General features: G+C 44.0%; 1 protein-coding gene across 1 annotated transcript in view; it reads right to left on the bottom strand.

Annotated features, from left to right (window-relative positions):
- The window catches only part of b4galt6 (UDP-Gal:betaGlcNAc beta 1,4- galactosyltransferase, polypeptide 6), a 76,633-nt gene extending 64,128 nt beyond the window's left edge, over window positions 1-12,505 (bottom strand). Inside the window, exon 1 of the mRNA XM_080194736.1 lies at window positions 11,862-12,505. Coding sequence (XP_080050862.1) covers window positions 11,862-11,970 — 109 coding nt within the window. The 5' untranslated portion in view covers window positions 11,971-12,505. The remainder of the gene's footprint in view (window positions 1-11,861) is intronic.
- Between the last annotated feature and the right edge of the window lie 1,418 nt (window positions 12,506-13,923).

The following is a 13,923-nucleotide window of genomic DNA, read 5'->3' as shown; positions in this document are numbered from 1 at the left end:
TGGCCTTCATAGCGAAGGGGATTGAATATAAAAGTAGGGAGGTCTTGCTGCAGCTGTATAGGGCATTGGTGAGGCTGCAACTGGAGTACTGTGTGCATTTTTGGGCGCCGCACCTGCGCAAAGATATTTTGGCCTTGGAGGGAGTGCAGAGGAGGTTTACTAGGCTGATACCGGAGTTGAGGGGGTTGAGCTATGAGGAGAGGCTGAATAAACTGGGCTTGTACTCGTTAGAGTTTAGAAGAATGAGAGGAGATCTCATTGAGACGTATAAGATGATGAATGGGATGGATAGGATAGAGGTGGAAAGACTCTTCCCGCTCAAAAAAGACAATAGGACTAGGGGGCACAGCCTCAAGATAAAAGGGGGGCGGTTTAGAACGGAGTTGAGGAGGAACTTCTTCACTCAAAGGGTGGTGAATCTCTGGAATTCTCTGCCCGTTGAAGTGGTGGAGGCTGCCTCGCTAAATATTTTTAAGACGCGGGTTGATGGGTTTTTGATAGGAGAGGGGATTAAGGGTTATGGGGAGAGGGCGGGAAAGTGGAACTGAGCAGCGACAGATCAGCCATGATCTTATTGAATGGCGGGGCAGGCTCGAAGGGCTGGATGGCCTACTCCTGCTCCTATTTCTTATGTTCTTATGTTCTTAAATTAAAACACAATAGCAGAATCTTTATAACGTAGGAGGCCTTTCAGTCCAATATGTGCACACCAGCTCTCCAAATGAGCTATGCACCTAGTGTCATCCCTCCACCCTCTCCTTATAAATGGGCACATTCTCCCTTTTTAGATAGTTGAATTCCCCTTATGAATACTTCATGTAAACCTGCCTCCACCATGCTCTTCCTAACCCCCAACACTTGCCACATTAAAAAGGTTCTCTTCATACTACTTTTGCTTTTTCCTTTCATGAAAAAGAACAGTTTCTGCACAGCTACTTTGCCCAGACCCCTCAATTTTGAGCACGTCTCTCAAATCTCCTCTGCTTTCTTTTTTCTATTGAAAATAGATTGGAGAAGGTAGGACTATCTCCACCCTCATCCCTGGAACCATTCCTGTGAATCATTCCTGCACACACTCTAATGTATTTCCATCTTTCCCAAGTGCAGTACCCAGGCTCAAAAGACAATGCACCAGCTGAGCTTGGACGTGGTATACATGGATTTTAGTAAGGCGTTCGATAAGGTTCACCATGGTAGGCTTCTGCAGAAAATGCAGATGTATGGGATTGTGGGTAATCTAGGAAGTTGGATCAGGAATTGGCTATCAGATAGGAGACAGAGGGTGGTGGTGGATGGTAAATATTCATCATGGAGTGCAGTTACGAGTGGTGTGCCTCAGGGATCTGTTTTGGGGCCACTGTTGTTTGTAATTTTTATTAATGATCTGGATGAGGGTATAGTTGGGTGGATTAGTAAATTTGCTGATGACACCAAAATTGGAGGTGTGGTAGATTGTGAGGAAGGGTGTCATAGTCTGCAGGGAGACTTAGATAGGTTGCAGAGCTGGGCCGAGAGGTGGCGGATGGAATTTAATGCGGAGAAGTGTGAGGTAATTCACTTTGGTAGGAGCAACAGATGTGTCGAGTATAGGGCTAACGGGAGGACTTTGAATAGTGTGGATGAACAGAGGGATCTAGGTGTGTGTGTACATAGATCCCTGAAAGTTGGGAATCAAGTAGATAAGGTTGTCAAGAAGGCGTACGGTGTCTTGGCGTTTATTGGTAGGGGGATTGAATTTAGGAGTCGCAGTGTAATGTTGCAACTGTACACTACTCTAGTGCGGCCGCACTTGGAGTACTGTGTGCAGTTCTGGTCCCCGCATTACAAGAAGGATGTGGAGGCGTTGGAGAGGGTGCAGAGGAGGTTTACTAGGATGTTGCCTGGTATGGAGGGGAGGTCCTATGAGGAGAGACTGAGGGATCTAGGGTTGTTTTCGTTGGAAAGAAGGCAGCTAAGAGGGGATCTTATTGAAACATATAAGATGATTAGAGGTTTAGATAGGGTGGATAGTGATAGCCTTTTTCCTCGGATGGAGAAAGCTAGCACGAGGGGGCATGGCTTTAAATTAAGGGGGGGTAGCTACAGGACGGATGTCAGGGGTAGGTTCTTTACCCAGCGGGTGGTGAGGGATTGGAATGCCCTGCCTGCTGCAGTTGTAAATGCGTCTAGTTTGGGGGCGTTTAAGAGATCTCTGGATAGGTTTATGGACGAAATGGGATTGGTATAGGCTAGTGGGTCATTGTTTTTGTAACTGGTCGGCGCAACATCGTGGGCCGAAGGGCCTGTTCTGCGCTGTAATGTTCTATGTTCTATGTTCTAACTGTGATGACACTGTGCCATTTTGATATAACGCTTGAGGTGGGGCAGCTTTAAGAACATAAGAGGCAGTGTTTTGTTACAAGATTTGATTTGGCTGGGAAAATGTACAGCAGATGCTAAAAATGCAGGATAACAACTGATTTTAGCTAGGAATGTGCTACTTTGTAGAGTTAATGGATCTTTTGTTTATTTAAGTTCTCCTGGGATTTTACATCAGGTATGCAGAGTCACATGAGCATTGAGTACAGGCCCTGCCTTGTCAGCTTGGATCTGTGATGTCTCTCTTGTAGGGACTTTAAGAGGATATATAAAAAAGAAATCAGCAGAACAAAACCATGATTTTGCAGGGTTGTGCGTGCAGATGCCTATGATTATGGTTTTCCTTGGTAGAGTGAGGATCAAGGTAGTCATATGAGCTTTGATTATGTCGATTGACAGGGACAGAGTCATGCGATTGATGAGAAGGGCTTAGATTATCTGGTACGCTAACACAATTGATTTATACAAGTTCAACATAACCTCCATGCTCTTGCACTCTATGCTGCTATTAATAAATCTCAGAATACTATATGCTATATTAACTGTTCACTCAACCTGTCCTGTCACCATCAATACTTATGCACATATACACCCAGGTTCCTCTGCTCTTGCACCCCCAACTTTATGTTGTCTCTCCATATTTTTCAGACCAAAATGATTCATCTCACTTCTTGATGTGGAGTTGCTGGCGTTGGACTGGGGTAGAAGGTATTCAATCTTTACGGTGCAGACGACGTGTGGAGTCAGTGCCTGGGATGGCAAAATCTCACTAACTGTCCTGGCTGGAGACAATTTACACCTCTAACCTGTGCTTAACCTTCTCTCCACTCTCATTATCTGCACCTGTAAAGATTTGATTATCTGTTAAGACTCACATTCCAACCACTATCTTGTAATTGAGTTTGTGTCTACATACGCCCTGTTTGTGAACTGAACTCTTCACTCATTTGATGAAGGGGCAATGCTTTGAAAGCTCGTGCTATCAAATAAACCTGTTGGACTTTAACTTGGTGTTGTGAGATTTCTTAGTGGAAAATTATGGCCAGTGCCACTGCAATTCCCACACTCAACTTTCCCCCTGTATCCTTGGATCCATCTCATTCTGGACTGGACATTACAGGAACAACATTTTCAAGAATAAACATGATGTTAACAGCTCAAATTCTTGAGCCTACATTCCAGAAATTAATAAGCTATTCAGCAGTTCAATAGTACGAAACTGCTTCAAAACAGTGAAACCTCTGAAGTGGGATTATTGGCAATTAAACAAAATGTATCCAATTACAGAATGATGCTACCAACATCACTGGAATGCACTCAGCAGTATCTAAAGGAAACAAATTATTTTCAACCATGCCTGTTGTGATAAAGCGTTTCAAAAATACTGTAATCTTGATACTTCAAAAAGAACACTGATGTAAAATGTGGCATTAGATTTAAATTTCTGAGTTGTATTTCACTTAGAAGCACAGAGTTTAAACAAACCTAATGAAGGCTTGTGACCCAAAGTCAAGGGAGAAAATGCTAGACCAACACAGTGAATCAGTCAGCACTTGCAATAGAAATCAAGATGAAACTCTGCAACACAGCTAAATGATGAGTCATCCCAAAATATTAACATTTCATGGAGGTGAATTTACTCCATCTCATGAATAATCGAAGTGGCAATTCCTCAGTCATAGAAACACATGGATAATATTGATCAAAATTCATAGGTTCCTTCAGGTAAACTGCGAACGTGTAGTTAGAAAGGTTACTTCAGTTAAACTGTGAAATGTATAGATAGAAAGTGCATATACAAAATTAACCAGTCTCAACTGGGCTGCAAAACATTTTGCTGCATCAGTAATATTAGTTATTTTATTGGATCAGGCAGTTGTCTTTTTGGACATTTGGTTAATGAACTCTATCAAAGAAATTCAATTAATGGTTACACTCTAAACACTACAAACCATCAGAAAGTGGCACAAAAACATTGTTCCCCCCACCACCCCCCAATTTTCCACAAAAATACACTGGATATACTGTACAAAAACAGACCATTCAATTCCACTCAAGACTCCACCTATCTTATTATTGTAACTCTTATGCTCATTTAAAATTCCCTTAAATGCATCTCCTCATCTGCTTCAACTGTTTCCACTGTAGTGAATTCCATGCTCCGTGGTAAAGGAGTTTCGTCTGAATTCCCTATCAGATTTCTTGGTGACTATCTTATATCAACGGTCTCCAGCTGTTCCCCACAAGCAAAAACACTCTCTGTATCCACTATGATTAAAACATTTCATAATTTTAAAGACCTCTAGTAGCTCACACCTCAGCCTTATTTTTCTCCCCAGGAGAGAACAGACTCATGATGCAAATTCTTTCCTCATATTTCTGATATCAGCTTTATACAACTGCTCTGCTGCCTCTATATCCTTTTTATGTACCACCTTTCATAACCTCAGGATGCCCCAAAGCATTTTACAGCCAATGAAGTATTTTACATAGTTACTATTGTAATCATAGGACCCATACAATGCAGAAGGGAGGCCATTCAGCCCATCGAGTCTAGACTGACTCTCCAGCTGAGGACGTTGCCCAGGCCCACACTCTGCCCAATCCCCATTACCTCACAAATCCTCCTAACCTACACAACTCTGGACACTAGGGGGTAATTTAGCATGGCCAATACATCTAAAACACAAAACAGCAAATTAATGCACAGTAAGGTCCCACAAAAATCGATGAGATAATCTATTGTTAATGATGAGCAAGGGATAAATGTTGGCTAAGACTCTGGGCAGAACTGCACTTGCTCTTCCTTGCAATGCCATATCAACAAGTGAGGGTAGACAGAGTCTCAAAGAGTACTGTTTCCTCCAAAAGGAGTTGTTTCTGACAATACGATAGTCTCAGTATTGCACCAAAATGTCTGCCTAGATGTTATGCTCAAAGGTTTGAGAGTTAAACTTGAAATCACAACCTTCTGACTCAGACGCCAGAATGCCATCAACTGGGCTGCAGTCAATGTTTTCAATCTGTATATTGTTTTCCCCCAGTTGTCACTGCACTTTTCATTTTTTAATCAATTCAAAAACTTTAAAAACCACTTGCATGCTAAAGATTCACTCTCCAACCTACAGCCACAAACCTCAAAACACTTCCTTAGGCTTTTCAATTAAGTGGGCAATTTTAAAAACATACAAATAGCTATTGGACAAGTTACATTACTCTCATTTACAATAGGTTTTCAATTAATTATTAAATAGTGAAAACCCACTCGCCTCACCCCCAAAATTGTGACTGTCCAGCGAGAGGAATTGTTTATATTAATGTAATCCATTCCTTTCTCCAGTAGAGATGTTGCTATACAGTATGGTGACAGGAAAAGGCAGAAAGTGTCAAAATGTATTTGTATTACAAAATATGAAAACAAATGCAATGTGGAAAAAAGAACACAAAGCTTGTTTTTGTGATTTTAAGGACAGTAGCACTTGGGGTAGCACAGTGGTTAGCATTGCAGCACAATGGCTAGCACAGCTGTTTCACAGCACTAGGGACTCAATTCCAGCCTTGGGTTTTGATTTATTAGAGTCACATGTATTAGTATACAGTGAAAAGTATTGTTTCTTACACATTATACAGATAAAGCACATTTTTTTTTTATTTTTTGGGTCATAGATGTCGTTGGCTCGCCAGCATTTATTACCCATCTCTAGTTGCCCTTGAGAACATAGAACACTGCAGCACAAACAGGCCCTTCGGCCCACAAGTTGTGCCGATCGCATCCATACCTACCAAGCCATAGAACTATACGTAACTCCCGATCCCATTAAATCCCATGTACTCATCCAGAAGTCTTTTAAAAGACCACAGCAAGTTCGCCTCTACCACCACCGACGGCAGCCGACTCCACTCACTCACCACCCTGAGTGAAAAACTTACCCCTGACATCTCCTCTGTACTTGCTTCCCTGCACCTTAAACCTGTGTCCTTTCGTAGCGACCATTTCAGCCCTGGGAAATAGCCTCCGAGAATCCACCCTATCTATTCCTCTCAACATTTTATAAACCTCTATCAGATCACCTCTCAATCTTCGTCTCTCCAGGGAGAAGAGACTGAGCTCCCCCAACCTATCCTCATAAGGCATGCCTCCCAATCCAGGCAACATCCTTGTAAATCTCCTATGCACCCCCTCAATAGCTACCACATCCTTCCTGTAGTGAGGCGACCAGAACTGCACACAGTACTCCAAGTGGGGTCTGACAAGGGTCATATAAAGTTGCAGCATTACCTCCTGACTCCTAAACTCAATCCCTCGATTAACGAAGGCCAGTACACCATACGCCTTCTTGACCACATCCTCCACCTGCGAGGCCAATTTAAGAGTCCTATGGACCGGACCCCAAGATCCTTCTGCTCCTCAACACAGCTAAGAGTCCTACCCTTGATATTGTACTCCTGCATCCCATTGGTCCTGCCAAAATGAACCACATCTATCTGCGTTGAAATCCATTCGGCCACTTCTCCGCCCAGTCTTGCATCCTACCTATGTCACGCTGCAACTTCTGACATCCCTCCAGACTATCCACAACACCACCAACCTTCGTATCGTGGGTGAACTTACAAACCCATCCCTCCACTTCCTCATCCAGGTCATTTTGAAAATGACAAAACAGCAAGGGTCCTAGACAGATCCCTGGCGCACTCCACTGGTGACCAACCTCCATGCAGAAAAAGACCCATCCACAACCACTCTGCCTTCTGCAGGCAAGCCAGCTCTGGATCCACAAGGCCAAAGCCCCTTGGATACCATGCCAAGTAGCAAGCTGGCTGCTTTGTCCTGGACGGTGTCAAGCTTCTTGAGTGTTGTTGGAGCTGCATCCATCCAGGTAAGTGGGGGGGTATTCCACTACACTGCTGTCTTGTGCCTTATAGCTGGTGGATAGGCTCCAGAAGTCAGGAAGTGAGCTACTTGCCACAGTATCCCCTGCCTCTGGCCAGCTTTTGTAGCCACTACGTTTATGTGGTGAATCCAGTTGAGTTTCTGGTCAATGGCAAACCCAAGGGTGTTGACAGTGGGGGATTCAGTCATTCACCATTGAATGTCAAGGGGCGGTGGTTAGAATGTCTCTTATTGGTTACGGTTATTGCCTGGCATTTGTGTTGCACGAATGTTCTTAAAGGAAAGGAGAGGGTACAGAATGAAGGGTGCAGAGAAAGATCAACTTATTGCAAAGTAGGTCCATTCAAAAGTCTGATGGCAGCAAGGAAAAAGGAGTTCGAGTCGCTTAGTACATAACCTTAGACTTTTGTATCTTTTTCTGACAGAAGAAGCTAGAAGACAATGTCCAGGTTGCATGGAATCCTTAATTATGCTGGTTGCTTTACCAAGGCAGGAGGAAGTATAAACAGAGTCAATGGATGGGAAGCTGGTTTGCATGATGGATTGTGCTATTTTCATGACTTTTGTAGTGACTGGGTGATTGTGTGGAGTTTGCAAATTCTCCCCGTGTCTGTGGGTTTTCCCTGGGTGCTCCAGTTTCCTCCCACGCTCCAAAGATGTGCAGGTTAGGGTGATTGGCCATGCTAATTGCTCCTTAACGCCATGGGGATTAGCAGGATAAATAGAGGGTTATGAAGACAGGGCCCCGAGTGGGATTGACGTGCAGGCTCGATGGGCTCAATGGAATCATTCTCCTGTGGGGATTCTATGGTTCGAAAGGCTGCCCCCGGACAGTAACTTCATGCATTTTTTCCTGAGGTATCAACACTTTAGCAAAGGAGAAATACTTGTCACAGCAATAGGCTAGCCATTTTCTGCTCAATAGTTACCTCCCTGGTGTCAGGGCTAAGGATGTCACTTTTTGCAGTTGCAGAGTATCCACCTGTGCATGGTCCATATCAGTACCAAACACAAAGTAATGAGGGATCAGTATATCCGGGCATGGTTTAGATCGGTGGGATCAAAACTAGCAAGCAGGACATCTAGGTCATAATCTCGCATTACTCCCAGTACCATGCACAGGTGAATATTGAAGCCAGAGAGTACAGAAGATAAATGCATGGATGGAGAGATGCTGTAGGAGGGCGAGCTTCAGGACCAGGTTAGATGCATTCAAGGACAGGCAGGGAAGTAATGGTAGAAATTGCAGATGTCTTGACAATAACTATGGTAGCACAGTGATTAGCACTGCTGCTTCACAGCGCAGGGACCCGGGTTCGATTCCTGGCTTGGATCATTGTCTACGCAGTCTGCACATTCTCCCTGTATCTGCATGGATTTCCTCCAGGTGCTCCGGTTTCATCCCACAGTCTAAAGATGTGCTGATTAGATGCCAATGCAATCTAACCATGCTAAATTCTCCGTGTACCCAAGTAGGCGCCGGAGTGTGGCGACTAGGGGATTGTCACAGTAACTTCATTGCAGTGTTTACGTAAGCCTATTTGTGACGATAAATAAAATCTTTAAACTTTCAATTCTTAAATATGGGGATATTGCCAGAGGACTGGAGAATTACAAGTTATATCCTTGTTCAAAAAAAAGAGATAAACCCAGTGACTAAGGATCAATTTAGTTTGGTTGCAGGAAAGAGGCACAGCCTCAAAATAAGGGGGAGTCAATTTAGAACAGATCTGAGGAGGAACTTCTCTCAGAGGGTAGTGAATCTTTGGAATTCTCTGTCCATTGAAGCAGTGGAGACTACCTCCTTAAATATGTCTAGATCACAGGTAGACACATTTCTGATCAATAAGGGAATTAAGGGTTATGGGAAGGAGTCAGATAAGTGGAACTGAACCACCATCAGATCAGCCATGATCTTATTGAATGGTGGGGCAGGCTTGAGGGGCTAGATGGCCTACTCCTGCTCCTATTTCTTATGTTCTTAAAGCTTTTAGTAATGATAATACTGGACCAAATTAATGATGATCTAGAGAAATTGGTATTAAGGAAAGTTGACATGGATTTCTTAAAGGGAAATTGTGCTCCACTGCCTTGCTTAAGTTTTTTTGATGAGGCAACAATGCTGTTGCTGTAGCGTACACAGCACTTGATAAAGAGCCGCACAACATGAACAAAGTTAGAGCTCATGGAATAAAAGGAACAGTATAGCAAACTTGGAATGAAATTGGCTGAGTGACAGGAAGCTGAGAATAGAGATGAATGGTGCTTTTTGGACTGAAGGTTTATATTGGAGTTCACAACTGTTCATAGAATAGAACTCCTGCAGTACTGAAGGCGGCCATTTGGCCTATCAAGCCTGCACCGACAACAATCCCACCCAGGTCCTATCCTTGCAACCCCATGTATTCACCCTGTTGGTCCCCCTGACACTAAACAGTCAATTTATCATGGCCAATCAAACTAATGCACACATCTTTGGGCTATGGGAGGAAACTGGAGCACCCTGAGGAAATTCACGCAGACACGGGGAGAATGTGCAGATTCCGCACAGACAGCGACCCATGCCGAGAACTGAACCCAGGTCCCTGGAGCTAAGGCATCAGTGCTAACCACTATGCCACCCATGTTGTTAGGACCCCAGGATAAAAGCAAATTTACTGCAGATGCTGAAATCTGAAACCAAAAATGAGAAAACACTGGAAGATTTCAGTAAGTCTGGCAGCATCTGTAAGGAGAGAAGAGAGCTGACATTGAGTCTAAATGACTGTTTGTCAGTCATTTGGACTCAAAATGTCAGCTCTCTTCTCGCCTTACAGATGCTGCCAGACTTGATGAAATCTTCTAGTGTTTTCTCTTTTGGTGGTTAGGACACTGCTCTTCCTGGTATATATTTAATGGCTAGACTTGAATGCACAGGACACAAATTTAATCTTAGTAGATGAGACCAAACCTGGAAATATTGTGAACCGTGAGAGGCAGCAGGCTCAAAGAGCCTCTTTCAGTGATAAACTGGAGTGGGCAGACATGTGGCAAAGGAAGTTTCATGCGGAGAAATGTGAAGTTTTTTTGGTAGGAAGAATGAGGAGAGACACTATTTTAAAAAAGATGAAAAGATACAACAAAGGAGCTGCAGGAGCAGAAGGCTATTGAAGATTGCAGGAAAGGTTGAGAAAGTGGTTGAAATGTGTGAACCAAGGCTTTATCAACTGAGGCATAGAGTACTAAAGTAAGCAAACTATGGTGAGCCACTGGTAGATCAGTACTGTGTTTACTTCTGAGCATCACAAGTTAGGAAGGATGTGAAAGATTCAGAAGGGGTGTAAAAAAAAAACAAAATTTACAGGAATGGTTCCACAGATATGGGACTTCAGTTACGTGAACAGACTGGAGATTTTGGGATGTTTGCTTGAGAGAGGTGTTCAAAATCAGGAGTGCTGACAAAGTAGATTGTAAGAAATTGTTTCTATTTCCAAACTGCAGCATAGGGTGAAGGAAAGGGCCTGGGTAAAGTACTCTTCTCAGTCAGTGCAAACTCAATGGGCCAAATGGTCTCCTTTGCACTATAAGAATTCAATCATCCGTTAGCAGAAGGGCCACAGCCAAGAAACAGAGGACACTGATTTAAGGTGATTGGCAAAACCACCAAAGGCGACATGAGGACAAACTTTTGGAATGCTTAGCCCGAATGCGCGGTGGAGACGGTTTAAATTGTGGTTTTCAAAAGGGAACTGGACAATTATGTAAAGGGAAAAGAATTGCAGGGCTAGAGGGGAGTGGAATTTAGCCAAGTAGCTCTTGCAGAGAACCAATAATGGATTGGAGTGGCTTCCTTCTGTGGTGTAACCATTCCTAGATTCTAGACACAAAGTTTTATATATTGCAGTACTTGAGCATGTTTTAGAAATGCCATTTTGGAATGAATCAGCCCCAGTTGCAATACCAACTGGGACTCTTGGCTAGTGAAGATGATTCTTGGAGAACGCTAAATCATTCACAAACCTGCAGTAATAAATGGCAAAACTGCTAGGAGTAAGGAAACACAACAACCATCATCACAAAAAAAATGGTCTTATATAATCTTTCAGTATATTCAAAACATTTTAAGATGTCCTTCACTGTACGACACCAGACATTTTTTTAGGTTAATAAAAATGAAACAATTGCAAGAGCCAGGGCCAAGCATTGCCTATGCCAGTTCAAACATAGCTATTTGCCACTGTTGTTAGCTCCAGATCTGTAACTATCGGGAATCACCACATTTTCTACAAAGTTACATTTCATCTGAGCTGAATACAACTAAAAGGATACATCCCCTTGTAGTACAGTGCAACACTTAATTATAATTAGAACGTCTACCATGTAGTGTACATGGAACAATTAAATGCCAAATACCTGACAGAGTCCAAGGCTAAGACAGTATGTGTTGGAAATGGGATTATTAGCAATTATTGTAACATGCTTGCAAGATGATAATCATGGTTAACTCTCATTCTCAATTGCTTCTTGCCATGTACATAAAACCCAAATCTGAGCAGTTTTTAAGAAGTTAAAATAAAAAACAGGAGCGCTGCATACTGAGGATTCAAACATTTTCAGCTCGATGTCTTCTTACCTATTCCAGGTGCCACATAGATGAAGTACAGGCATGATGTGGACAGGGAGAAGAAGAAGATGAAGGCGAAAAAGGAACGGTTGGAAATACGCAGGACTCTCTTCAACATCCTGATGGTTGGTTTTTAATTCTCCCCCCAACGAGGGGAGGGAGAAAAACAAAATGAAAGGCAGTCCTCACCCCCAACCCTCCCCCAAAATAAAAAACTGGCTTAATTCCTCGCTTAATCCTCGAAAGCCAACAAAATAAATACATGCACCGTTGAGTAACACTGGTAGGCCGAGTGAGGAAGAGTTAAAAATGCAGAAAATGTGGAGACAGCAGCAGCAATAGCAGCATCTTCATCCTTTCTCTCACCCCTCTCCTCCTCCTCCTCGTCTTGCTGCTTTGCTTCAAGTCAGCCAGGCGAATGGAGGTCGGTGCTGTTGAAGGGAGAGAGAGCTGGAGACCTTCTCCCCCTCCTCAAATCCAAACCCTCTTATATTGAGCAAAGCATCGGGGCTAAATGGTGGGGAAGCTACTTCTTCTTCTTCCTCTTCCTCCTGCTGCTGCTTTCTGCACTCTGTCTGCCCGTGAGAGTGAGGAGGGAGAGGCGGGTAAATGGTTAAAGAGAGATTGTCCCTGGGTGTGTTTAAGCTGCTGTGTGTGGGGAGACAAGGGGAGGGGGATGGGCAGGAGAACGGGGGAGGGAGTGGCGGGAGGAGATGCGGGGCGGGGGGGAGGGGAGCCGGATCGCCATGGAAACCTGATGAGCCAATGATCTCACAGAGTGAGCTCCTCCCTCCCTCCGAGGGGCGCGCGCTGACGTCGGAAGCCGTTTGTTTCCGTTTGTTTTGAATGGAGCGGCGCGAGGAGATATTTGCGGGGGGGGGCAGCGCGGTGACGTCAGGATTTCCCCCCACCCTCCCGCCTGCTGAACGCTGGAGCCCGCTTGCTCCGCCTCTTTGAGGTGCGGAAACGCGGTGACGTTTGGTGTCCACCCCCCCACCCACCCAACCACCCGCAGTGCCGCGACGGTGGAGGGCGAGTTCAGAAGGCGGTGAAGTCCCAGTGGTCTCGTGCGGTGTTTTCTATGCCGTGGGGCCGCTGAGGGGAAATTGACGGTTGGGGATGATGTTGATGATGGCGGCGGCGGCGGCGGCAGTGACCTGGCAGGTTGGATCTATGCTGGTTTCCACATTGATCTCTTGCTTGGAAAACAGTTAAAATCGTAGAACAAAAAGAATAAATAAAATTACAGCACAGGAACAGGCCCTTCAGCCCTCTGAGCCTGAACCCATACTGAACTAAAACTCTCTATGCTTCCGGGGACCATATCCCGCTATTCCCACCCTATTCGTCAAAATGCCCCTTAAAAGTCAGTACTGCACTACCGTATCACCTTCCACTACCTCCCCGGCAACGAGTTCCAGGTACCCGCCAATGTGAAGTTGTACGCATGAAGTAGTGGCATGATGGGAAAATTGGTCAAGTATTTGGTACAAAGGAAAACTGACTTTGCATAGCCTAAGACATGACTAACCCCAGAGAAGGCCAGTTGCCTGACCTCAGTCTGTCGTGATACGGTTGACTCCATATACCCTGAGATAACATAACAGGAAATTAGATAAGGTCGGATGAGGGAGTCACAGAAATCCTTATTACGTCAGGAAACAAGGCATGATCAGAGATCACAGAACCTTCTTGTCCCGTCAAGGTACAAGATAATGGTATTATTGATGAGACAAAGAGGTCTTAGAGGTCACCGAATCCTAATACAATTGGTGATGCATCACTGCTTGTATTACTAATTGAACATGTACGCTGATAAGAAAAAGGTATAACTATAGAACTGATTCTTGTACCTGGCGCGGTCTTGGGATAGAATCAGCAGTTTGTAGGGATCTGCTGTCTGTTTCCAAGATTCTGCCATATACTGCAAACAGTTTTCTGATAATAAAGGCTAGTTGTTTCTTCAAAGCAAACTTTGTTAAGTTTTAATATCACAGCTCAGAAAACAAGAAATGCTCCACTACAACATCACCCTCTTAAAAAACAATCTGCCTTGTACATCTCCTTTAAA

This window comes from Carcharhinus amblyrhynchos, chromosome 8, assembly GCF_965287045.1.
Source record: "Carcharhinus amblyrhynchos chromosome 8, sCarAmb.v2.hapA, whole genome shotgun sequence".
Lineage (NCBI taxonomy): Eukaryota > Metazoa > Chordata > Chondrichthyes > Carcharhiniformes > Carcharhinidae > Carcharhinus > Carcharhinus amblyrhynchos.
This window is presented reverse-complemented; position numbering and strand designations above follow the sequence as displayed.